We start from the raw sequence: 22,969 nt of genomic DNA on the forward strand, positions 1-22,969 counted from the left end.
TCATATCGGTGTAAAGCGCATGAAGAAACTCCATATTGATGGGCTTTTGGAATCACTTGATTATGAATCACTTGGTACTTGCGAACCGTGCCTCATGGGCAAGATGACTAAAACGCCGTTCTCCGGAACTATGGAGCGAGCAACTGATTTGTTGGAGATCATACATACTGATGTTTGTGGTCCAATGAATGTTGAGGCTCGCAGCGGGTATCGTTATTTTCTCACCTTCACAGATGATTTGAGCAGATATGGGTATATCTACTTAATGAAACACAAGTCTGAAACATTTGAAAAGTTCAAAGAATTTCAGAGTGAAGTGGAAAATCATCGTAACAAGAAAATAAAGTTTCTACGATCTGATCATGGAGGAGAATATTTGAGTTACGAGTTTGGTCTACACTTGAAACAATGCGGAATAGTTTCGCAACTCACGCCACCCGGAACACCACAACGAAATGGTGTGTCCGAACGTCGTAATCGTACTTTACTAGATATGGTGCGATCTATGATGTCTCTTACTGATTTACCGCTATCGTTTTGGGGTTATGCTTTAGAGACGGCCGCATTCACGTTAAATAGGGCACCATCAAAATCCGTTGAGATGACACCTTATGAACTGTGGTTTGGCAAGAAACCAAAGTTGTCGTTTCTTAAAGTTTGGGGTTGCGATGCTTATGTGAAGAAACTTCAACCAGATAAGCTGGAACCCAAATCGGAGAAATGTGTCTTCATAGGATACCCAAAAGAGACTATTGGGTACACCTTCTATCACAGATCTGAGGGCAAGATTTTCGTTGCTAAAATCGGATCCTTTCTAGAGAAGGCGTTTCTCTCGAAAGAAGTGAGTGGGAGGAAAGTAAAACTTGATGAGATAACTGTATCTACTCCCTTGTTGGAAAGTAGTTCATCACAAGAACAGGTTCCTGTGACAACTACACCAACTAGTGAGGAAGCTAATGATATTGATCATGAAACTTCAGATCAAGTTTCTAGTGAACCTCGTAGGTCTACCAGAGTAAGATCCACACCAGAGTGGTACGGTAATCCTATTCTCGAAGTCATGTTACTTGACCATGATGAACCTACAAACTATGAGGAAGTGATGATGAGCCCAGATTCCGCAAAATGGCTAGAGGCCATGAAATCTGAGATGGGATCCATGTACGAAAACAAAGTATGGACTTTGGTTGACTTGCCCGATGATCGGCAAGCCATTGAGAATAAATGGATCTTTAAAAAGAAGACTGACGCTGATGGTAATATAACTGTCTATAAAGCTCGACTTGTTGCGAAAGGTTTTCGACAAGTTCAAGGGGTTGACTACGATGAGACTTTCTCACCCGTAGCGATGCTTAAGTCTGTCCGAATCATGTAAGCTATTGTTGCATTTCATGATTATGAAATTTGGCAAATGGATGTCAAAACTGCATTCTTGAATGGATTTCTGGAAGAAGAGTTGTATATGATGCAACCAGAAGGTTTTGTTGATCCAAAAGGTGCTAACAAAGTGTGCAAGCTCCAGCGATCCATTTATGGACTGGTGCAAGCATCTCAGAGTTGGAATAAACGTTTTGATAGTGTGATCAAAGCATATGGTTTTATACAGACTTTTGGAGAAGCCTGTATTTACAAGAAAGTGAGTGGGAGCTCTGTAGCATTTCTGATTTTATATGTAGATGACATATTGTTAATTGGAAATGATATAGAATTTCTGGATAGCATAAAGGGATACTTGAATAAAAGTTTTTCAATGAAAGACCTCGGTGAAGCTGCTTACATATTGGGCATCAAGATCTATAGAGATAGATCAAGACGCTTAATAGGACTTTCACAAAGCACATACCTTGACAAAATTTTGAAAAAGTTCAAAATGGATCAGGCAAAGAAAGGTTTCTTGCCTGTGCTACAAGGTGTGAAGTTGAGTCAAACTCAATGCCCGACCACAGCAGAAGATAGAGAGAAAATGAAAGATGTTCCCTATGCTTCAGCCATAGGCTCTATCATGTATGAAATGTTGTGTACTAGACCTGACGTATGCTTAGCAATAAGCATGGCAGGAAGGTACCAAAGTAATCCAGGAGTGGATCACTCGACAGCGGTCAAGAACATCCTGAAATACCTGAAAAGGACTAAGGATATGTTTCTCGTATATGGAGGTGACAAAGAGCTACTCGTAAATGGTTACGTTGATGCAAGCTTTGACACTGATCCGGACGATTCTAAATCGCAAACCGGATACGTGTTTTTATTAAACGGTGGAGCTGTAAGTTGGTGCAGTTCTAAACAAAGCGTCGTGGTGGGATCTACATGTGAAGCGGAGTACATAGCTGCTTCTGAAGCAGCAAATGAAGGAGTCTGGATGAAGGAGTTCATTACCGATCTAGGTGTCATACCTAGTGCATCGGGACCAATGAAGATCTTTTGTGACAATACTGGTGCAATTGCTTTGGCAAAGGAATCCAGATTTCACAAGAGGACCAAGCACATCAAGAGACGCTTCAATTCCATTCGGGACCAAGTACAAGTGGGAGACATAGAGATTTGCAAAATACATACGGATCTGAATGTTGCAGACCCGTTGACTAAGCCTCTCTCACGAGCAAAACATGATCAACACCAAGACTCCATGGGTGTTAGAATCATTACTATGTAATCTAGATTATTGACTCTAGTGCAAGTGGGAGACTGAAGGAAATATGCCCTAGAGGCAATAATAAAGTTATTATTTATTTCCTCATATCATGATAAATGTTTGTTATTCATGCTAGAATTGTATTAACCGGAAACATGATACATGTGTGAATACATAGACAAACATATAGTCACTAGTATGCCTCTACTTGACTAGCTCATTAATCAAAGATGGTTATGTTTCCTAACCATAGACATGTGTTGTCATTTGATTAATGGGATCACATCATTAGAAGAATGATGTGATTGACATGACCCATTCCGTTAGCCTAGCACTTGATCGTTTAGTATACTGCTATTGCTTTCTTCATGACTTATACATGTTCCTGTAACTATGAGAAATATGCAACTCCCGTTTACCGGAGGAACACTTTGGGTACTACCAAACATCACAACGTAACTGGGTGATTATAAAGGAGTACTACAGGTGTCTCCGAAGGTACATGTTGAGTTGGCGTATTTCGAGATTAGGTTTTGTCACTCCGATTGTCAGAGAGGTATCTCTGGGCCCTCTCGGTAATGCACACCATTATAAGCCTTGCAAGCAATATGACCAAATGAGTTGGTTACGGGATGATGCATTACAGAACGAGTAAAGAGACTTGCCGGTAACGAGATTGAACTAGGTATTGGATACCGACGATCAAATCTCGGGCAAGTAACATACCGATGACAAAGGGAACAACGTATGTTGTTATGCGGTTTGACCGATAAAAGATCTTCGTAGAATATGTAGGAACCAATATGGGCATCCAGGTCCCGCTATTGGTTATTGACCGAGAATGGTTCTAGGTCATGTCTACATAGTTCTCGAACCCGTAGGGTCCGCACGCTTAACGTTACGATGACAGTTTTATTATGAGTTTATAAGTTTTGATGTACCGAAGTTTGTTCGGAGTCCCGGATGTGATCACGGACATGACGAGGAGTCTCTAAATGGTCGAGACATAAAGATTGATATATTGGAAGCCTATGTTTGGACATCGGAAAGGTTCCGGGTGAAATCGGGATTTTACCGGAACACCGGGGGGTTACCGGAACCCTCCCGGGGGTTAATGGGCCTTAGTGGGCCATGAGGGAGAAGAGGAGGGCCGGCCAGGGCAGGCCGCGCGCCCCCTCCCCCCCTAGTCCGAATAGGACAAGGAAGGGGGGCGGCGCCCCCCTTTCCTCTTTCCCCTCCCCCCTTTCCTTCTCCACCAAGGCAAGAGGGGGGAGTCCTACTCCCGGTGGGAGTAGGACTCCTCCAGGCGCACCCCAAGGGGGCCGGCTGCACCTCCCCCTCCCTCCTTTATATATGGGGGCAGGGGGGCACCCCATAACACACAAGTTGATCTATGGATCGTTCCTTAGCCGTGTGCGGTGCCCCCCTCCACCATATTCCACCTCGGTCATATCGTCGCGGAGTTTAAGCGAAGCCCTGCGCCGGTAGAGCATCATCATCATCACCACGCCGTTGTGCTGACGAAACTCATCCCCGATGCTTTGCTTGTTCGTAGCCCGGGTATCGTCATCGAGCTGAACGTGTGCTGAAGTCGGAGGTGCCGTACGTTCGGTGCTTGGATCGGTCGGATCGTGAAGATGTACGACTACATCAACCGCGTTGTCATAATGCTTCCGCTTACGGTCTACGAGGGTACGTGGACGAACACTCTCCCCTCTCGTTGCTATGTCATCACCATGATCTTGCGTGTGCGTAGGAATTTTTTTTGAAATTACTACGTTCCCCAACAGGCGTCTCCCGCTGCCACTCGCCGCAGCCCTCGTATTCTGCAGATGTACGAGGGTGCGCATGTCGGCTCAGTGGAGCGTGCTTCGAAGAGGAAGGCCGCCGCCTCCGCTGCCGGCTCTGGCAGCTCAAGCAGGCGCCCAAGCTCCTCCAACTTTCGCCGCAAGAAGGCCAAGCTGGTCCCAGTCGCCGATATCCTGGATCTCCAGTTCTCCAGCACACCTCGACCGCTCACGAGAGCCAAGCTCAAGTAGTTGACCAAGTGCTGCGATCTCAATGTGGAGGCCGTTCTTGCTGAAGCTGCCTCTTCTGGTTCAACCGGCGCTGACCCTGTTGTGGCTTCTGACGCTTCCTCTGCTTTCTCCATGGGCGACGCTTCTGTTTCTGATGCATAGGTTGCAGTATGCTCTGCTTCAGCTAGTGTGTCTTGTTGTTGTTAGCTATGGCTCGCGTAGCATGTCCCGCTTGTTGTATGATGTCTTTCTTAGTTCGAGTCTGTTTTGTGTTTCGCCATGTCGCCGCACTAAGATGTCCCCGTGTCGTTTCAGTTTGTACCGAGCTACGCGCCCTTTAGCTCTCTGCTACTTTGATCATCAATCTATGCTTTTCTTCTACTCGCATGTTTGTTTTGCTCTTTATGCACGGGCAGTTCGCACCTTTATCCATGAAAATCCTTAACTGGAATGTTCGAGGCCTGGGTGATGAGAATAAATGTTCTTTGGTTCGAGATGTTATAACCTCCTGTCGCCCTAGCATTCTTTGTTTGTAGGAAACTAAGCTCGAAGCCATCCCTGCCAGGAAACTTTGTACTTTCCTGCCAACGTACCTTGATCAGCATGTTGTAATGCCCTCCTGCGGCTCCTCTGGTGGTCTGCTCATGGCCTGGGACTCTTCGTTTGTTGCTGGTCATAAACTAACTGCTTCCAAGTACCATATTTCTGTCAGAATGTCCTCCGCTTCATCCAATTCTACCTACATTATTACCAATGTCTACGCGCCCTGTGATGCTCATGAGAGGCCAGCTTTCTTCGAGGCAGTGGATAGCACAGTTCAAGCAGTTACTGAACCATGGATGGTTGTTGGCGATTTCAACATGTATCAGTTCCAGGATGAGAAATCTCGTGGTTGTGTGGATTGGGTGATGATGGAGATGTTCAATGACTGGATTAGAAGCCATGGTTTAGATGATGTACAGATTTCTAATCGCAGCTTCACTTGGTCTAACAAGAGAGACAATCCTACTTTGGTTCGACTGGACCGAGCTCTGGTGAATGCTCACTGGCTTCTGGCCTTTGCACAGTCCTCAGCCTCGGTGGTTCCTTCTGTCACCTCGGATCACGTGCCTATTCTTGTGGTTTTTGACATCTTGAGAACTAAGAGTCAGTTTTTTCATATGTAGAATCATTGGCTACAAATGGAAGATACCAGGGCGATCATCGTTAATGGTTGGAGGGGTGGCACCAGGCGCATCCTCTCTGCTGCCTCTCTACTAAACTTCAAAATGAGAAGGGTCCGTGCCGCCCTACGGCATTGGCAAAGGAATAGGCCGGGTTTGAGCTTGCTCATCAACAATAATAAAAATGTTGTTGATTACCTCAATGTTGTGGAGGAGAGACGCCCTTTGTCCTCAATCGAGTCAGTCCTGAGAAAGTTTGCGACAGCAAAAGCTGACCAGTTAATACAGTGGCAGTCCGCTTTATGGCGTAGGAGAGATAAGCTCCGATGGTGCGTCTCAGGTGATGAGAATTGCCAGTTCTTTCACGCTGCTGCTAACGGGCATGCCAAACGCAACCAAGTCTGTGTCCTTGTTCAGGGGGGGCGTGGAGCACTTTGATGATCGACAGAAACTACAGCTTGCCACCACTTATTTCTCTGAACTGCTGGGACAACCATCACCGTCTTTGCCAACTGTCGGTATCACTGCTTTGTATGAATCTGTAGATTTATCTTGCCTTGCTACGGAGTTTTCCTGGGAAGAAATTGTTATGGCTATCAAACGCTCACCCAACAATCGCAGCCCGGCCCGGATGGTTTCACGAATGAGTTCTACAAGGCTTTTCACAATGTGCTTAAGGAGGACCTACAGCTTTTTTTCGAACAGCTATACCATAACCAGGTGGATCTCTCTGGCATCAATCAAGCTCATATTTCGCTCCTGCCCAAGAAGGACTCCCCTCTGGAGCTGCGCGATTTCAGGCCAATCTCGATGGTCCATAGTGTCCCCAAGCTGGCTAGCAAGATCCTTGCCCACGGACTACAGCTGCAGATCCCTTCCCTGGTTCACCCTCAACAATCTGGCTTCCTCAAGGGTCGTTCCATTATTGAGAACTTTGCTATGGCTGCTAACATGGTTCAAACAGCCCACAAAAGGAAACTGCCTATGGTGGTTCTCAAGCTGGATTTCCAAAAGGCGTTCGACACTGTCAGCTGGGCCTGTCTCTTCAGCATTCTTCAAGCCCACGGTTTCCCTTCAAAATGGATCAGCTGGATCTCATCGCTCTTGGCCACGGCTAGTTCAAGAATCATGCTTAATGGTAGGCTTGGTGAGTCTTTCGTTGCAAGGAGAGGGTTTCGCCAGGGCGACTCCATCTCACCATACATATTCATTTTAGTCGCTGATGTCCTATAGAGATTGTGTTGTTTGCGTTTTGAGGACGGCAGCCTGATACACCCGCTTGGTTCTGACAGACTGTACCTGGTGCTACAATACGCTGACGATACACTTATTTTGTTCCAAGGCAACACTCAGCAGGCGGTCATTGTCAAACAGATTTTGTATGATTTCTCACTTTTCACCGGCCTGCAAATCAACTACCATAAGAGCACTATGATCCCAATCTGCATCGACCCAAACAGCGCACAGGAGATTGCTGGCATGTTTGGCTGCCCTGTTTCAAGCTTTCCCTGCACATACCTAGGCCTGCCGCTCTCTTTGCATAAGATTAAACATGGCCTTCTTCTGCCTATCATACATCGGGTGGATAAGAGGTTGTCAGGTTGGCTAGCCACCTTCCTGTCTTTGGGTGGTCGTTTGACTCTGGTTAATTCATTCCTTGCTGGCATCCCTAGTTATTACATGTCATGTTTTCTTTGGCCCAAGGAATCCCTTAGTAAGTTGGAAAAGTTGTTGAGGGCCTTCTTCTGGCAAGGCAAGACCACAGTCAAGGGAGGCCAGTGCCTTGTTGCCTGGCTGTTCGTCACTCTCCCACGATCTGCAGGCGGTTTAGGCATCAGAGACCTCCCTGCTCATAACCAAGCTCTGCTCACCAAATTTGTCTCTAGAGTTTTGCAGACCTCGGAAACCCCCTGCTTTCAATGGTTTGCTCAGCAGTACTGTCAGCAAGCCACCCCTCTCAAGTGTTCAAACCGTGACACGGCCATATGGAAGAACTTCAAACCTTCCATTCCTATAGTTTTGGTAGTTTCAAGGTGTTCAACGGGCCCCAGCAAACTTATCTCCTTCTGGCATGATCACTGGTTACACGCGGGGCGGCTTCGGTTCTTGTTGCCCGCCCTTTTCTCGTATGCTAAGGATGGCGCTTGTACTATGGCTTCTCAACTATGCAACGACATCTGGTGTATTCAACTACACCCCAACCTGACTGCCACTGCTGCCCAAGAACTGCAGATATTGCAATCTATTCTGCCCCCGCCTCCCTCGAATGATGCAGCTCTCGGCTTGGATGTCAGATTTTCTGCTATGCACCATAAGCCTTTGACTACTTCTCAAGTTTACCATCTTGTTACCTTCAGAGGTGTGACTTGTGAGTTCAGCTCCTGGGTTTGGGACAGGATCATTCCCTTGAGATACCTTGTCTTCCTCTGGCTAGCTTTTTGGGGGCGTCTAAACACAAAGGATAACATGGTCCGGAAGCATTGGACTCTACTCACCAAACACCAGGACTGCGACATTTGCCCTGCTAGCGAGTCTGCCAGCCACATTGTTCTGCGTTGTTATCCAGCATCTGTTATCTGGACCGCGTTCCATATGAACGACCTAGCTTCTACCTCCACGGACATCGTTCATTTTATGCACAGAGCTCAGCGGGCTTGGTTTAACTCTAGAGGTGTGCACATTCTTTTCGCTGCGGCTGCGGTTACTCTCTGGCACGCGAGGAATGATAGGGTCTTCAACAACAACAGATGGCCCCCGTTCTACCTCAGAAGATATATGTCACAGCTCCTTCAGGCATCGCAGCACCGGGCTAACAAGCAGGACGACAATGATGCTATTACAAGCTGGATGTACCTCCTGAACTAAGAACTAAGAACTAAGTTAGTTCTAGCCTTGTAGTAATCCTCTTTTCTCCTTGTTTGCCTCGTTCTTCGCTCCTTCAAATGGCTGCTTACAGCCATGGCACTACGGTGCTTAATGTAAGCTTCATGTAATTGACCTTTGGTCCCAGGCCCTGGCCTGTTTTGAAATATATAAGGTAGAATCTCATCTACCTTTTCATTTAAAAAAAAGAGGTCGCGCACGCGTACTAGTCGATGTCCTGATCCGCGGTCGCGTCTCGGTCTCTTCTTCGACGACTCTTCTATACTAGATCGGCAACGCGCCTTGGCGCGAGGGTGCCGGTCCCAACGATATGGTCAACCGATGGAAGATCAAACGGCATGATGTATCAGTATGAAGGCAAGTTTTAGCACATGTAACAAAACAACCAATTATCTGGCCGGTTCAAGAGTAAGAAGAAACATTCAATATGTGCCAGAAGAGTAACATCATCAAGTTAAACATGGGCATGAGACTATCAAAGTTAACCCGTGCCAGAAGCAAGGCAGCATCCACTACGGTCATACGAATAGAAAAACTAATTAGCTAACATTATGTTCAGTAATATGAGCAGAAACATAAGAGAGAAAAAGCCAACAATGGCAATGGAGGCGATAAAACTACGAAGTCATAGTTAGGCATACAATAGATAGGTTGGTTCAATTGCCTCCGTGAGTGCCATTCCATATGAAATTGATGTGAACAGTTTGTGAGATAGATGACCACAAAATTATTTTTGTATAGGCAATGCACTTGAGATTTGCTTTTAAAGCATATGGACAGTGAGCGATGGTTTCCCCCTTATAATCTTGGAAGGCAAAGACCCAGATCTGTTATTCTTTGATCCCTGTGGCCTTCACAAAATCTTGGAATGCACTTGTTATTGTGGCCCTCTTATCCGTAGGAAAATGTTCCAGAGCAGATCTGGAAATGAGCCCAGGATGAAAAATAATTAGTGTATTTTTGGGTGACACTTGCAAACATGACTTCATCTTCTCAATCATGAAATACAGAAAACTTTGTTGATCTGGTTATAAAACACGATTTATCATGAAGAGCATGCCTAGCTTTCATTTTAAGACCTCTTGAGCAAATAGAGTAGCAGCATTAGTATGGGGATTCTATATCTTTAAGAATTGCAAACAGGCTTGCCTGGACCATGACAACACATGAACTAAATCATAGTGGTAGAATAGGAACAGTGTATTTCTGTTAATAATGAGACTTCCAATTCCATGCTAAATACTTGGGGTAAATAAATAATAGTCCTCATACTCGAAAATACTTTCGATACAAATATTGAAGTACACGATATAACAGAAATACATAACATGATATGAGCCATTAAATACATAACAGTGTATCCACTTGTAAAATTGAACATTTGAGGCCTTACCAATTAGAAACCAACTAACACCAAGGTAAATTTGGGCCATGGTTCATGTAGCTGGCTGTAATTTAAATGGCATGCCAATGAACAGAACATATAAACGGGGCAGTGAATATAGGAAGCATAAATGAAGAACACCAAACGCACAATCCAGATCATCTCATAAAATCTAATTCTTCTAATTAATGCACATTAAAATAATGGAAGGAAAGAGGAAAAAAGAAGACCGTAAGCATACCAAAAACCGCAACTCAACATCACACATGCCACAAGGTTATTTGTATAGAGAAAATGGTGGTTATGCGAACCTACTCTATAACAGGAAAATGGATGCTCACCCAACATATCATAGAACAATTGCCAGAAGTCAAATTTGCTGCAAACGGATCATGGCTACCTGGCTCATTTTTTGTGAGTACATTCGTCCCCTGATCGTTGACTGGAAGACGATTAGAACCTCTTCCATCATAGGAGAACCCTGAAAAAGGAAACAATTCGATAATTAGCTAAAGGTTAAATTCCACAAGATGAGCATATACCAAGCATCATGAGGTAAAGCAGCATGAAGCAATCATATAATTATACTCTAATTACAATCATGCAATGTGTTCCGTAATTTTCCCACGCCACTAAAATTAGCCCACACCGGCAACTTCCGTTTGAGATGTGACGCCAAAAATGACCAACAAAATATCAGTGACATTTGTCCTGCTTCCGGATGCGTCTGTTTTGTGCCCATAAAATTTGGCAAAAAATTTCATAATTCTTAAATATATCACTTTAAATATGAAAACTGATACATGCACACATATGTAATGAAATTAAACTTGACTAATGCAACAGCAAAGTGAAAGTCTCATGAATATGGGAAGAAATGTTACAAATGTTCTGCATCCTTTTCACACTAACACTCTAAAGTGTTTATTTCTATGGGCAATTTTTTCCACAAACTTTAGTTAAATTATGTGCTTCATGAATAACAGTGGTTATGAACCGTAGGTGACCATAAGAAGTGCATACATAGATCATTTTCCCTTGATAATATAATATACAAAAATCCTTGATAACTAAAGCGTATCTACGTCAGTAGTATAACAATTACCTGGATAAACCAACCTCCTAGAGTATTGACCCATACATGGCATAGGTGCACCTCTAATGACCAACTCCAGCACCGTGCTGACAGCCCTCCTTGCCGATACCCACCCGCCCGCACTTAGAGACTACATAGCAGGCAACACATAAACTTGATCAAGGTTTCTGCTCGCAAAATAAAAGAGCATATTCCTAAAACACAAAAGAGGGGACGACGACCATCTCGGCCAGAGGGGGTAGTGACGACAACAACAGACAGAAGAACATAGTAATAAGATTAAAAATGGCAGTTTGTTGTATTATGACAAAAACAATGGGATTGTGGTTAGCTTAAGTGCATCGCAAGGCACTTTTATGGAATAAGAAACCAACAATAGATATTATATGATTAGTTGGTAGCTAAAACGATCCAAAGTACCATAACAAAATCTCGACCACAGTGTATTACCGAAGGTCATCAATATGGATCATGCCAAACGCTAAAGCAATAACAAAGCAATCACCATTTTCCAAATATAAACATGGTATCTTTTTTACCAGAAACAAACACAAAAGAAGCAAACTGGTTTTGCGGATTTATATCCTGATGGAACAGAAAATACTAATAATATTATTAGATGTTATTTCTTAAATATGTACCATGTTGTTGTAGATTGGCGTAGATTGGAGAGATCACAGCAACGGTCACAGTGAGAGATGGTTTCCCCTTTTAATTTTGAAGACGAAGACATGTATATGATATTCTTTGATCCCTGCCGCCTCGACAAAATTTTTAAGACCAAGAGGATTGTTGTCATCTTGGACCTAGCAAGATATGTCGTAGTAATCATTAAGCAATCACATTGGTAAGCAACACTGGAGGGCATAGTAGAACCAAATATATACATGTTGACCATGTCTTAATCATGATAGATCCAGTTTTCTGAAAATATAAACAACCAAGCTTCTATCAAGCCTAAACCCACTACTGGATGCAAAGTAAATTTCCTTATATGCAGTGACTTTATCGGCAGTTTGGTTTGTTTGCCTGTGTGGGTGTTGACTTGCTTCAGAAGTCATAGATACAAATAGAAGCATAATAAGTGGTCTTAGAAAAGATAAATAAAACTACTTTTAGTATATATAGTAGATGCCATTGCAGATAACACTCCAATACTAACATTAGAAAAGGTAATCTGGTTTTGGTCACACCATCAAAAAATTAGATAAACACCAGATGGCAAACAAAATACATGTTAAGCCTCCATCCTTGTGATTATTGTTTTTCTTGTTCCAGAGCTCCTGTACAAATGATTTACATGGTGATCCGGAAAAGTTGAAGCAAGCATATAAATAGTGACCCTCCCAGTGAGTGAACAAAATGTAAAAAAAACTCATTTTCATTTAGTGCAAACTATGATTAAATCTTTCTTCTTTTGCCAACAAAAATGTTAATATTCAGAATTTAGTTGGAGACAGGGCTACAACTTATGAAGGTTTTAATCTTACGGTTCAATGAATTGCATAGGCAGAGCACATAGTTGATGGATTCAAACTATTTTTAAGAGATGATGTGGCAAGGCTAAGAAGATGAAAATAATTAAGAAGAAAAGTTCATGCTCAACAACTTACGAAGATTTAACTGGGTAGTGCCTCATGTCAGTCATCAACCTTTGAGCCGTAGAACTGTAAGATCAAACTGAGACTCAAGCCTGCATAACCATAGGAAGAAAAGGATCATCAACAAAGAGGACAAAGTGAATCAGGAACCAGTTGTGTGCCTGTACAAGTATTTAGTTTATCTGAATCAAAAATTTATGTACTCTAAAAGAAATGTGAACAAAAGTGAAAGAGACAAGCACTTAGTTTTTTTAGTGAGAGGAAGCTGTGCGTGCATGTACAAGTACTTGGTTTTTCTGGATCAAAATTTTCTGTACAAGCGATCAGCTGAAAATTAGACACTGTACCACACCATTCCTTGAAAAAAAGAATGTCAGTAAAGAAGTGACAGAATAACTTCATGATAATTAACACAAACCGGGCATAAACATAGGCTTGTACAGACTAACTTCAAATCAAAATATGTAATGTTGTGGACGATATTAACTCAATGTTTAAATCAGAATCGGCACCGAAGGATTTTTCATCTAACTCGATGTTTATGCTGCAAGTTCATCTCAAAGCACCAACAAATACAGTATAAACAATACTTGCTACAGTAGCATTTGACAACGCCTAGATCAATTAAGAAAAATATGCCTTCCCCGGCCACCAGAGAGAAAGGGAAGAACCTGGGAACCCGTAGATACAGCAGATTCCGAGCACAGGCATCCACACCAATCTGAAGGAGCACCAGCGGTATGCCCAAACCCCGCCACCATGCAGCAGCCCATAGCAGTGTTCCCCATCAGCTACAGTAGCAAGGAGCCTGGCACTAAACCCTAACCAAAGGTTGTGGAATACAGGAGAATAAACATACATGAGCCACAGCCCGACACACAACAAGCAAAAAAGGGGAAAAGTGGAGAGGACGCTCACCACTTCCTTGTCGGCATCGGTGCTGATGCCTCCCTGCTGCCGGAGGCGTCAGCGGCAGTGTCGAGGCTGAGGGCAAGGGAGAAGGGCTGTTCGTCGGAGGGGAGGCCGGTGGATCCTACCACATCTTGTCACCTGCTCTCACCGACAGCAGCACACCATATCAGCACCATGAAGGAGAGGCCCATGGAAGGACGCGAAAAGGATGAGGGGGCTCACCACAGCTCGATGCCAGTCTGGCGATGGCATCCTCCTAATGGAGGTCCTTCGGAGTTCACTGGAGGCTCATGACCACAACGACACATTTTTGCCAAACTAACGAACAAACACTGGCTAGTTTACATCAAGGGTTTGCAGATGTTACAATTTACTATCTACATCAGTCTGACGTATACGGTAGCTACTACTTTTAAATAAAAACTAAACCTACAGCTATCTGCTTTCTGATTTTAGAGTAGCATAGTTCAATTCATGTAAGGCAAAACATATATCAGTTTGAGGCTATTAGGAACATGGGCTCAAGTGTAGTTTAAAATTGAAACAACTAAATGTACTTTCTCCCTCCCTCTCCCTCCTTCTGTGTGAAAATTACAGAGCTAGAAAATATCATCACAGGTGGTACGACATAAAGAGAAAACAAGGACCAAAGCGCATGCCACTTATGCATTTTATCTACAATTTGAATATAGAAAGAAGAAAGAGTGGATGCCAGTATTAATGCAGAAAATGATCTAATAATTCTCCAACACACAAGTAGCCTAAGCAATATATTTACACAACATGCATATATATAGAACTTAGTAAGTATTTTCTTATTACTGATTAGAGTAACCATAGCATAAAAGGTTTTTAGATATTGTGAATCATATTTTCTCAACCTTAATAGTTTTAAGATAAAATTAGAAGTCTTTGAAAACAAATTGTTGGTTGCGCTACTTTGACATCCTTCTTCTGGACATTATCATGTTATTCCAACAACACCGAATGAACTATAGATAGAACTTTTTGTTAAGACAACCCTGCCATGCAACAACAGTAAGGGCCATATTGTCCAAAAAAATTGATACAATCAAAATGGAGAGTTATTTCTAATTAGGCAAGCAAATGAACCAGTCTAGACCTTTTCAGCGGGTTATAGAGCCGTGTCACACAAGGATAATAAAAGGGACCAACAACAAACAATAAAAGATCAAGAACCAAAAACAAACAATAAAAGATTAGATCAAGTATAACAATAAAAGATCAAGAACAACTTATATGGAACTTACTCTTACTCTCAACCAGATTAAATCAAGGACCAACTTACTCTTAACCAGATTAAATTAAGGACCAACAACAAACAATAAAAAATCAAGAACAACTTATATGCAATAAAAATATAAGAAAGAAGAGATCTATACATAAGACGACTATAAACACCGGAGCATAAATAAGCAACACCTTTAAATCAAATAAAAAGGGTTCAGGGCCCAATGCATAGTGGGCTCAGATTTTCCTTTCCTCAATCATATTACCTACCCCGTTATCTCTTATCACCAGATCAATCTGTTTATACAGTCGAGCTGTCCTGGTTATCACTCAACAAGAATGACCATCCAAGGGCAGAACAACAGGTATCACAAGATCAAAAAGGATTCTAGAGACACGAGGGAGGATCCAACTTGATACCCACAGGTGCCTCGATTGCTCAAAGGCACACTTATTTCAGCCATGGTTAATCATCATCGCCCTAAAAAGAATGGCTTCCGACCGGCCGGCTACAGCCCCTCGGCGGGGCACTGGAATTACACAAGAAGAAACCTAGCTAAATCTGAGAATCTCCTCCACAAGAATAAAACAAAATTTGCTAATCCCTCTCCTCACATTAGACTACAGCACACAAGATTACATCTCAGAGGGGTAGAATACCAACCTGAGGCTGATGTCCCCCTTCCAAGCGGTCCCCTGAGAGCCTGCCACCGCATCCGGCACCGACGACGCCGCGGCGGCTGCCTGAACACGGGCCTCCAAGCCAGCGGCATCGCGGCGCGGCGTGGCACTGAGGAAGGATCTGCCGCCGCCACCGCACGGGGGTACGGGTCTGCGCCAAGGTCCAGGCCTCCTCATCGAGTGGCCGGGGTCCCTGGTGGCGCGGTCACCGGCCACGGCGAGCGGGGCGGGACGATGGGGCCGCGGTCATCGGCCACGGCGAGGGCGAGCGGGACAGGCGGGGCGGGGCGAGCGAGACGGCGGGGCGGGGCGGGGCGAGCGAGACGGCGGGGTGGGACGGGGAGTGACGGCTAGGGTTCTCTCCATAGAGCGGCCCCGTTTTATACCGGAGGATGCGAAATGACGAAGATGCCCTCGGCGGGGCAGCGTAATTACGCGCGGTGGCACGAATGAGACGGTAACTATTCATTCCAGCAGTAACTTTTTTTGATCCAACGAGCGAGGTCGTTCCAGGGGTCGATCCGACGGTCCAAGATCCATCAAGCAACCAGATCCAACGGCCAGGAATCCCAAATCACTGAGGAGCGGGTTGAGGAGCTTCTATTCTTATTTCTGGAAAATGCACACAACCCAGGAATGTAAAAACATAATGACCAAGAATTTTATGACTACTCATGATCTCAACAAATGCGACTTTGGTACATGTATTTCTTTGATCATTTTTTATTTGAATAATCACAGTATTAAAATTATGACGGTGCAGTTTGATTATAATCAAATCAATCAAACAGCTATGCAAGTATGATTTCTATCAACAAAGAGCAACACCACGCCAGTCCTAAATTGCAGGATAGGTGCTTACCATATTTTCTATGATTCGCATGCATTTATTTTAATATATATGATGCATTTACTTTGGTTTTTCAGCCATCGCGGTCGAAAGCTTTAAACTTGACCTGTATTCTACAAAGTCACCGCAAGAGGCAGAGCCGCTGGCAATGCTATGGCCACCACCAGATTTACCCGCGGCATTGCGGGAGCGCCTGCGAGCAGCCACGGATGAGGGGCGACCAACACATAGCCAAAAGGAAAATGGCAGTCGACTATAAATAAAGAATTTGTTTATTTTTATAGAAATGACGGCAGGGTAGACCTAAAAACAAGTGACCAAACTTCAACTTGAAGCAACAACACATAGAGGTAATTTTCACCGATTTGTTATAAAACTAACATGAATATGGGACTGATCCAAAGATCCCCTTCCTTCGAACCTAGCTGGACCATATAACATATCAGACTAACTATATAACATTGCCCATGATCACCGGCCAACACAAAGGTCTCATCAGCGACACCTCACGTCCTTCACATATTTATCAAGACACATATATGAAGTAAAGTAGTAGTAATGTATAAGAGTGTGGATTTTTCATACCCTCATGTATAATTAGAAGAGCATGAACTGGACTTATATATTGATAGTTACCATGGATGGAGAACTGAAAATTTCTAACACTGCAAATATAAAATTGTCAAGAATGATAATAAGCATGGAGAACTAAAATGTACTATCACTTCCATGTAGCTGAGAACCTAATATTGACAGAATCCACACCATGTCTCAGGGTACAAGTAAAAGCTTGTCGTGCTTACCGAGAGGGAGGCATAATTGATCTTCTGTAAAGGCACCAACACATGTACACATCACATAAGCTCCTGGAAAAAAAGAAATCATGCTTAACAATAACACAAGTGGGAATCAAGCAAATTGCAATATTTATGGCTTCTTTTGGGGCAAAATCAGTACATCTTCAGCCGAAGCAAAGAAAACACACACATATATGCATACAGATGTATCTTAGCTAGCACCTCTACGCATACACGGACATAGAGCAGAATACCGCCAACAAGCCAAGCAAGGCAACAAACATATGCTCTGTAAATAATTAGCTAGATCCAAGGCCTTCGTTGGCAGCAAGGTACAAACAAATCAAGAAAGACAAAGAAAAATCTCTTCTTTGGAACCTAGCTAAATCAGAGAATCTCCTCCACAAGAAGAAAACAAAAATTGTTAATCCCTCTCCTCAAGTTAGACTGCAGCACACAAGATTACATCTCAGAGGGGTAGAATACCAACCTGAGGCTGGATGTCACACCCAGTTCTCCATTGTGACTGTGAATCCGTTCCCTAGCATACTGAGCTGCAAAAAGGGGGATCAGCAGTGGAGAGAGTGAGAGAGAGAGAGAGAGACCTGCGGTTTTAGCAGCCACCGTCGAGGTCAGAGGCCGCGCTAGGGCGGGGAGGATCGCTGCGTGATAATGGTGAGGAGGACGGCCGGAACCCGCTACGGCCCCCCCTGCCAAGCGGTCCCCTGAGAGCCTGCCACCGCATCCGGCGCCGACGACGCCGCGGCGGCTGCTGAACACGGGCCTCCAAGCCAGCGGCATCGCGGCGCGGCGTGGCACTGAGGAAGGATCTGCCGCCGCCGTCGCACGAGGGCACGGGTCTGCGCCAAGGTCTGCGCACGGTGGTCCTTGGTGGTGCGGTCACCGGCCACGGCGAGCGGGGCGGGCGGGGAAGGGGAGAGAGAGGGCGAGGCGGCGGGGCATCGCCACGGTGAGCGGGGGCGGGACGACGGGGCCGCGGTCATCGGCCACGGCGAGGGCGAGCGGGACAGGCGGGGCGGGGCGGCCGAGACGGCGGGGCAGGGCGGGGCGCGCGAGACGGCGGGGCAGGGCGAGCGAGAATGCGGGGCGGGGCGAGCGAGACGGCGGGGCGGGACGGGGAGTGACGGCTAGGGTTCTCTCCATAGAGCGGCCCCATTTTATACTGGAGGATGCGAAATGACGAAAATGCCCTCGGCAGGGCAGCGTAATTACGCGCGGTGGCACGAATGAGACGGTAACTATTCATTCCAGCAGTGATTTTTTTTGATCCGACGGACGAGGTGGTTCCAAGGATTGATCCGACGTTTCTATTCTTGTTTCTGGATACATACATACAGCACCGAGCTTCGCCAAATCCAGAGTTTGATCGAAGAGCACACACGCGATTGACGACCTACCCAACAACTGCACGCACATACCCCTAACCCTAAACCCACCTTCCGTCGCGATGAGGAGCCCCCCAACGGCCGTCATGGCGGTGGCAGCGCTGCTGCTGCTGCTGGTATCCCTGGCGGCGGCGGTGGCGAACACGACGGACAGGGAGCTGCACCATCGGGTCTTGGCGGAGTTTAAGGCAGGGCACGGCAAGAAAATGAGCGAGAAGGAGACTTGGCGGGTGTTTGCCGAGTGGAAGGCCAAGCACGGCAGGAAGTACAGCTCCGCTCGCGAGGAGGATCGCCGTTACGCTATCTTCAAGGAAAAACTCCGCGACGCCGATCTGCACAAGGCCGCCTTCGGCCCCGACGCAGTTTTCGGCATCAACATGTTCAGCGACCGCACCGATGAGGAGTGGAGAACCCTGAGCCAGGGACATGAGCCATATATACCAAGAGAAGGACGTGATCCACATATGCTTCCAATCTATATCTGTGATGATGGTACCCATAGTAGGACTAGGATATGTGTTCGCTGATTGTAAAATATTCTACTATGACTTCTTTATAAGTTCTTACATTGTTTTCATCACAAATTGTTGGGTAATCTGATCCTATCGCTGACTGAACTGCACCATGGAAGTCAATCGATAGACTTCATTTGTTTTTAAGCGATTGATATGGCAAAAATCTTGAATTGTTATGACTTCATTAGATAAGTCTTGCTAGTTGCATGGCCACCACGGAACCAAAACCAATCCCCTATATATAGCCTCTAGGTAGCACCATTACTGGAGAGAAGAAACACGGATCGGAGGAGGCCGACGGACGGAGCGGGCGGTTAGCTAGGGATTGAATGGTAGTTATGCGCGCAGGGATGCAATGGACGGTGCGTCTTGATGAAGCAACAAGAACGCGTGAGTTGATTGATCGATGCTGATGCTAACTCGTTGTGGCGACAGCATGCTGATCGCTAGGCCTCCGCGCCTCCCAAGCTGTCCCACTGACACACACTTTGTCTACTGAGCCAGTCGACTTTCGTCGTGGCACTCTACTTCCTATGTAATACTAGGACGACTATATGATCTTACAGCCGGGGACGAAAAACTATGGGGATATCATTCGGAAATCCTCTGAAAAGATGACCCTCATGAAAAGATTTATGTGTGTCTCTCATGATTTAATCAAATAAAATTAGGGGCAATAGAATCCTTTATAAATTTAATCGGATAAAGTTTGGTGCAAATACAATCCTTTATGAATCAAGTGAACATGACATTCGGATATTGAGTAATCTTTCTATTATGACGTTTTTGCAATCCTCTAAATAAAAGCCTAGAATTATGTTGCATACATTTCGAAGCAATCTTTCTTATACACCAAGGTAAGAAGAAACAAATCGTGTTTGTACTTCACTAATACAAAACATCATGTTGAGGCGGTTGCAAAATATACCAGTCTATTACAGTTATGGCAGCAATTCTAGGCAATCGCCACGTAAAGCTAAGGGCGGGTTTTCCAACCGCAAGTGCCTATTCATGACAATTATCGGTAGGTGACCGTCTCGGCCGCCTGATGCCTATTGAAGACAGTTGTTGATTGACAACCGTCTCGCATAGGTACCTATAACTGATGGTTTTGAACTTTTGTAGTTGTCTTGGATTGTTAGGTGTCCATGACTATTGTATGGGTGAAACTGTCTCTCATACCTTGTCCATCAAGATAGTTGCTATAAAAAGGAAATTGGTGCTAGTTTTTTCGGGGGGGTTTTTTGTCAAAACCTTCCATGTCCTTGTAGCTATATCACTTGAAAAAGAAGAAATATTCAAAATTGAATTGTTCACAACAAACCTGTTCACATCCATACATCATCCATCTCAAGCACGCACGTACATATATTCTTCTCTCTTTTTTCTGCGGGTGCACATACATATATTCAAAATTATGAAGAAGCTAGATTAAACATAAGCATCAACTCTGTCAAAATTGACATTGTCTTCGTCGGGTCAGTGTTGCTTTGGGAGCAACAAAGCCGATTTGGTTACTCCATCAGCTCGGGCGGGTGTCTAGGTTTTTTTTTATCATCGTAGCGTCTTGTTCTTCTCTGAGCCGTGGATCTTTCAGGATTGACGTCACCGTCACTTCCCGGCTGGTCGCATGGATAGTACTTCTTATCAGTGACTATATGGAACTTCAACGGCAGCAACATCCACACGCCATCGAGACGCGCGGGGTAGAGAGGGTAGACCAGTAGAGGATTGGCTGAGGACTAGATTGTATTTTTCCTTTTCTTTTAGGAGTTTCCTTGTAACTATGATGTTTGATTAATACGAAGCTCCAGCTTTTTCGGAAGAAAAATATGACACAAGTGTAGGGAAATACACATAAGAAACATTTTTTATATGGTTTTCCTCTGCTCAACTACATAAGCAGCACATAACTCAGCCATTAAGATGAAGAGCCAAACTTATAAAATAAAGCTTTTTTGTTCCTTTCTTGGGATTGTTGAGGTGTGCCCTCAGCAGAACCTGGTGTAACGGCGTGTTTGTGTGCGTTGTGTGCGGCATGAACCTTGTTGGACCTTAGCTCTGGTGGTTGCTTTGTTTATAAAGTGGGGCAAAAACCTTTTCCGGTATAAAATAAAGCTGGGATGGCCTCGAATGCCTCTAAGGTAAATCACAGTCAATGTCTTTGAGTCTAATTTTGCCAAACTCTACAATAATAAGGTTAAATTCTAACTAAGATAGATTTAGTTAATGAAATGATAAGTTGCTATATTCATAGTTACCTTCTCATTTGCGGCATTTGTGCTTGAAGTAAATTATGCATATGGTACAACCAAATACACACCGGTTGCTTTGCTTCGGCTGTTGACAGCACTAGAGTTAGATATTTGTTTAGTTTGTATGAAATAGCTTAGAAACCGTAAAACCTATTTGGCTCTCGGGAGGATATGCTACTGCGTGCCAAAAATGTATTTTACAAATGTAAAAAAATTCCGAAACAAATAGATGTGTTCATTGTCACACCGAAATGCTATATGTAAATTTTTAGGCGGAAAACTTAAGCATTTTCGCATGTATAAAAAGACAAGTTGAACGTCAAATGTTGCACTTAATTAATTTTTTCACTTACGAAGCATTGCTATCCCGTTTCGCATGAAAAATGTCAAGCATGCTTGTTACACTAATATGAACATCTACAAAAAAATCAGAATTTAAAACTTTATTTTCTGTTTGTTTTGAATTTACTGTTCATCAAGGAGCACATGGTCCCCAGAGCCAAAACAGCCACCCTACCCTTAGAAGTATCATATGAAGATTTACAACAAATTTCTTAGTCACCCCACGAGTAGCTAGCGAGCGGCTCAGGAGATGTGTGCTTGTTTACGCTTTTTTAAATGAATATACGCGATTTCATGATACTTGTTTTTAACATTGAAATTTGAGATCCAATATATGATTATGCCATAGGTCCTTGTTTACGGCGGATCTCGACGGCGTGGGGCAGTGGAGACTCGACGCCTGATGGACGAAGATGGACTCGCGCAGGAGGGTGACGCTGCCTGGCGTCATGGTGGCGTCGGCGGCAGCTAGACCGGACAAGGTTGATGCAGCAGTACAACTCTGAAGATGGATTGGTGGCACGTGGCTGCGGCGGCCTCATACCCGGCAGGCGTCCTGGTTGAGGAGCACGCCGGACTGGTGGGTGCCCATACCCGGCAGGCGTCCTGGTTGGGACCTCAAGTCTTGGATGTTAGGTTTGGCTGTGAGTTCTGTTTGGTATTATGCCCAGACTTTCTGCACCCCAACATCAACTGGATAGGGATAGCGACAAATGTTGCTTAGTTGGTGGCTTTAGTCATACTGATGTATGAATCTGTAAGGTCTTGTGTTAATAATTAATAAAATGGCCGTATGCATCGTCCAGATGCAGAGGCCGGGGGTCGTCCTCCTTTTCTAAAACAAAAGTCTATGTTATGGAATGTGATGACCTATTTCGTCATTTGAGTCAAACATAGTTTTTTTGTCTCATTTTCTAGGGTTGGGTTTTATTTTGTCATGTCATTAAAATGAGGATATCACAAAATGATTAATTATCGAGGTCAATTTTGCGCAGAACACATAGTTTACGGGTTTTGCGTGTAGCTCTAAACCATTGTTTGGCTCTCTTGACAAGATTCCTGGCCGGTGGGTCCCATTGGTAAGTGCACGAGTGAAAAAAACGTAATACAGCAGAACAGACTAATATTGCTGGTCTAGTGTAAGAATTACTTTCTTTTTAGATTGAGATAGCTCATCATTCAT

General features: G+C 44.4%; 1 protein-coding gene and 1 long non-coding RNA gene across 3 annotated transcripts; one reads left to right on the forward strand and one right to left on the reverse strand.

Annotated features, from left to right (window-relative positions):
• Positions 1-9,105: 9,105 nt before the first annotated feature.
• On the reverse strand, positions 9,106-18,273 carry LOC123070843 (uncharacterized). 2 transcript variants are annotated; one of them, XR_006433968.1, is made up of 9 exons: positions 17,759-18,273; positions 13,912-17,337; positions 13,696-13,827; positions 13,449-13,598; positions 12,790-12,869; positions 11,818-11,982; positions 11,186-11,306; positions 10,481-10,561; positions 9,106-9,617 (listed from the first exon to the last, which is right to left on the reverse strand). It is a non-coding gene; the product is annotated as an uncharacterized lncRNA (long non-coding RNA). The 2 variants fall into 2 exon arrangements; XR_006433969.1 differs by having other exon boundaries at positions 10,422-10,561.
• A 390-nt stretch (positions 18,274-18,663) lies between these two features.
• On the forward strand, positions 18,664-19,235 carry LOC123065695 (oryzain alpha chain). The gene has a single exon (XM_044488932.1). The coding sequence runs from the start codon at positions 18,737-18,739 to the stop codon at positions 19,199-19,201; it is 465 nt and encodes a 154-aa protein (XP_044344867.1). The 5' UTR covers positions 18,664-18,736; the 3' UTR covers positions 19,202-19,235.
• The last annotated feature ends 3,734 nt before the right edge of the window (positions 19,236-22,969 follow it).

This window comes from Triticum aestivum, chromosome 3B, assembly GCF_018294505.1.
Source record: "Triticum aestivum cultivar Chinese Spring chromosome 3B, IWGSC CS RefSeq v2.1, whole genome shotgun sequence".
NCBI lineage: Eukaryota > Viridiplantae > Streptophyta > Magnoliopsida > Poales > Poaceae > Triticum > Triticum aestivum.